The sequence below is a fragment of the Limulus polyphemus genome, unplaced genomic scaffold (genome assembly GCF_000517525.1).
Source record: "Limulus polyphemus unplaced genomic scaffold, Limulus_polyphemus-2.1.2 Scaffold1766, whole genome shotgun sequence".
Classification (NCBI taxonomy): Eukaryota; Metazoa; Arthropoda; class Merostomata; order Xiphosura; family Limulidae; genus Limulus; species Limulus polyphemus.
Window position 1 is genome coordinate 73 of NW_013667376.1, and position 4,245 is coordinate 4,317.

General features: G+C 29.7%; 1 protein-coding gene across 1 annotated transcript in view; it reads right to left on the reverse strand.

Moving 5' to 3' along the window:
• Positions 1 to 233: 233 nt before the first annotated feature.
• The window catches only part of LOC106464870 (1-phosphatidylinositol 4,5-bisphosphate phosphodiesterase classes I and II-like), a gene marked incomplete at its 3' end in the record, with an annotated part of 131,736 nt that continues 127,724 nt past the window's right edge, over positions 234 to 4,245 (reverse strand). The window contains exons 6-9 of the mRNA XM_013925029.2: positions 2,743 to 2,827; positions 2,301 to 2,401; positions 1,261 to 1,430; positions 234 to 385 (exon numbers count right to left, since the gene is read on the reverse strand). Of these exons, the coding sequence (XP_013780483.2) occupies positions 234 to 385; positions 1,261 to 1,430; positions 2,301 to 2,401; positions 2,743 to 2,827 (508 nt within the window). The remainder of the gene's footprint in view (positions 386 to 1,260; positions 1,431 to 2,300; positions 2,402 to 2,742; positions 2,828 to 4,245) is intronic.

Genomic DNA, 4,245 nt, shown 5'->3' on the forward strand with positions numbered 1-4,245 from the left:
GGTGTAGAATGACACATACATCATGTTGAGGCAAATTTTCAAATCTACAATGCAAACATGAGTAAAATATTACCCACAGTATCGTGATAACAGCTGGTATAGTCATATAGCCATACTTTACTATAAAATAAGCATAAAATATGTATTAATACAGCAAAATAATGTCTTAAATAGGTATTTTCAAAAAACCTATCAGTGAATGTCTGAAACAAGGGTAGTAATGAGCTGGTAACCTGACCTGTTAAATAAGTATTGTGAGATGAGTTAATAAAGTAATGACTTAGAGGTTGGTCCATGTCCTCACTGAGATCAAATTTTTCAGGTGCCATTATGGAATTGTCATCACTTGCAAGGTACCAAAGAAATCCTTCAACTGATAGCATTCCTATAACATCAAAAAATTCCTTTTAATGATAGAAATAAGACAATAGTAGTTTCAGCCTCATATAATATATTAACTCAACAGTGATTATTACATGGGCAGTTGCTGTATGGAACCTAAGACACCCCAGAAATTTTCAATGTTAGTGCCAACTTCATCTGATTTGCCAAAATTTGAATAGAACTAGATCTGTCTTTGGAAACAGACTTACTAAACCAGACTCAAGTTTTTGCCAGCTTGTATCCATGATTAAGAATGACAGTAGCAACTCTGGATATCTGATAGAACTTTTTGGAATAACATTTTTTTTACATTTTTAAAATAACAATTCTATATAAATATCTATAAACTTATAGTATGACTATTGTTACTGTAATATTGCTTTCACAAATATGTCTACATTCATTGTAAAATATTTAATACCAATAATCATAGATCTTATTATTAATGAATATTCATTATTTGTCATTTGGTTTTTTGTCTGCAGTTATTTGGTTATTTTAATATAAATAAATCAGCTTCGTGCCTGAATCACCCCAGGTAAATTGTATAAACAAACATTCATAAAGAGATGTCAGGTTTTATAATTATTTATTTTGCACCACAAACCTTCTCATTAGCTATAACTAGAAAGCCAATAGATTATTTTGTATTCATAAGATTTTTTCCTTAAAAATTTTATTATTGAATTTGCATTACAAACTTACAAGTTATTTCTGATTTTTGTTTTCATTTTATAGGTTATTGATATAGTTAGAAATATTCAGATTATTCAGTTACAAAGGCAGAAAATGAACCCCATATTTACAGAACTTTATGTAACTGAACTTTCTATGATAATTCTTATATCATACCCACCATGTTTTTTCCAGGCATACCTTTCTGAGCATAACTTTTATTTGGTTCATACTGCTTGATAATATCTTTGACCCTAGCTGGTGTAGCATAAGGATACAGAATCTCATTAAGTCTGGGATCTCGTTGTTCTTTGTTGAAAAACTCTACCACCTGATCCACAGTCATTCCTTTTTTCTTATTGCCCCCACATCTGAAAATCAAAACACAAAAGTCATCTTTACCAAACAATGTGTAATATCTTTTTTGATCAGTATGTTTTGCAGTTGTATTATAAAATCTCTTTTGTCTGTGTCTCAATACCCTGTCCAAGTATGCCAAGTAATGTTTTCTCCATACAAATGTGTTTCGTAAGTAGACTCTACACATTACAGCATCTAATGCTTCAACAAATATATTACAGAGCATGATCAACCTAATGTATTTTAGAACAATATAATGTCAAAAAAGAACACTTCCAGTGGTACAGGAAATAGGGGGTTAGGGGAGCAGGTAGAGGAAGCAAGTAAGAGAAACAGCTGTTGCCCTCGACTAGAGTAGATCAAAACAACAAAATTTCTATTTAGAGATTCTAAATTTTCATTCATCAAAAATTTCAAAAAGTCATATATTATATAATGTCATTAGTTACTTAATAACAACATCTTTCATATGTAAGTGATGTCTGACAGTTTCAGGTTCATTGCAAGTTTCTCCCCCTGGCAAAAAGAAGTTCCCTTGCCACTGGACACTTAATCTAACAAGTGTCCTTTGCTTTTTAGTATGATAAAAGTAACCAGTTGAGGCTTCAAAAACAATCTAGAACATTCAACAATAAAAAGAAGTATACATTATGTAAAATTATTGAACAACATACAGCTAATTTGTAACAAACAGAATTTATCTAACTTGTACTGCTATTTGTTGGTATTTAGTTTTATTTAACACTAGACTTGTAATGAGATTTCACACATTTGTAAAAAAAACTTTTTATTTAACATAATATGATATATATATATATATATATTTGTATCCTGTTTACAATTTATATTAATAATACAATTAATTTTAAAATTCTACTTACAGCTTTTCAAAAATTGCATCTACTTCACTTCTTCCCACTAAATGGCGGTAAAATGAGAGAAAACAGTCAAAAGTAAATTTTTCTGGAGAAATGGAGTCATTCTGAAAGAAAGTAAATTTGGTTACATAAATAATATACTAAATATTTCTTTAAAAAATACTAAAAACTCAATGTTTTAAACGATAATTATATCAAACAATACAGTTTTTTACATGTAACTAAAATAGAGTTAATTAAATGAGAACAAACATTAATTTCTTACTAGTATATTCATCATGGTTGTGATAGAAGAGAAAAAAATCTAATCATCAGCCACAAGATCAAATAATCACTATTATTTATTCATATGCTAGCTATGGAGCAACTGCTGGAAGCATATTTCTCTTCAAATACTGAACAGAAGCAGATTAGATCTAAGAGAAGTATTAGCTATATCATTTACCTTTCCCATAGGAAGTCCTGTTAGTTCTAAACCTTTCTCTACTCTCTTCTTATCATCCTTATGCTGAGCAAACATTTTAATAACACTGAAAGGAAAATTAAATTATGATATAAATGTACATCCATAAACTTTTATGTAGATGTTTATGTGCTTAACAGGTGATAATAGCATTGATTGCTTAATTTCTTGATCTAGGCATACATAAGAGAACAAAAAAAAAGAAAAAATACACATTAATTTCATCCAAATATAGAGTTCAACATAGCAGAAACTAATTAAAATGTAATGAAAAAAAAAGATAAAGAGCATTTATTTCCAAGTTTGCTTTTTTATTGTGAAGAATGTAACGAATGACAAAATGCATACTTTTGAAGTAAGAAATGACTCAAACCTAACACTTTACTTTCAAGTCTACAGCATTTATATTACACTAATGAAATTTGTCTGTATCTTCTTGAATATTTTCAAAAGATATTAAATCCAAGTACAGTTTTATTCTATTAAAAGTAAGAAAAAAAAGAAGATTTCATTATACCTTTATTCTAAAGTATCATTAATACATTAAAATCACCTTCATTCCACTCAAAACAAGAAAACCACATGTAATGCTTTTAACATGCAACTGTACCAAACATTAACTGTACAAAATGGTAAATAAAACACTGTAATTGAAACGTGTGTATACTTTTGGAAATAAGTGTAGTAGCTGAAATAACTACTAATTTCACCTTCCATAACTAGTTTAGAATATATCTTTAGTCAATATATTATTTTGTATTCACAAGATTATAACTACTTTTTTTTTGTTAAAATTTTTTCTAATGTTCCATGCAGTTCTGTATGTAATAATGACATTCTTGTTAACTGAACGACAAAAGGTGGGAAACATGCTAATCTTTTTATACAGGCAGGGGTTGTATACTGCAGCTTAAGTGTTAAGCTAGCTTATAGGCATTTTTGTATGGACTTCTATGAATGTAGCTTGTTCAAACAGGTAACACATAAAATTGTACAACCCAGCTTAGGAGAGTTTGGATTATGAATGTATATATATATATTGTTATGTCTCCATTTCTTTATTGATTTCCCGTAAATTAGTTCTGAACGAAACTTTAGCGACACAAGTCCTTACTTAATAAAACTGGTTTATTCTTTCCGAATATAACTTTACGATACACTTAATTTCAACAATCGCGCTAAAACAAACGCTATAACAACGAACGTTAACTTCAACAATACATCTCTCTCTCTGACTGCAGTTCAATTACTCATTACCTACACACACATTATTGTCCCGTCACGTTGTCACCCTCTTTTATATACCAGACTACCCTATATCTAGTAAATGCTAGAGCATTCGCCAAGGTACAGGATAGTTCTAGAAACGTGGCATGACACTAGTCATGTGACTTCACTGATGCAACACTGCCCCCTCCTTAGTATTGTTCATCTCGAACAATACCCACATACAATAAACCAATAACAATTAACAATAACTTAATT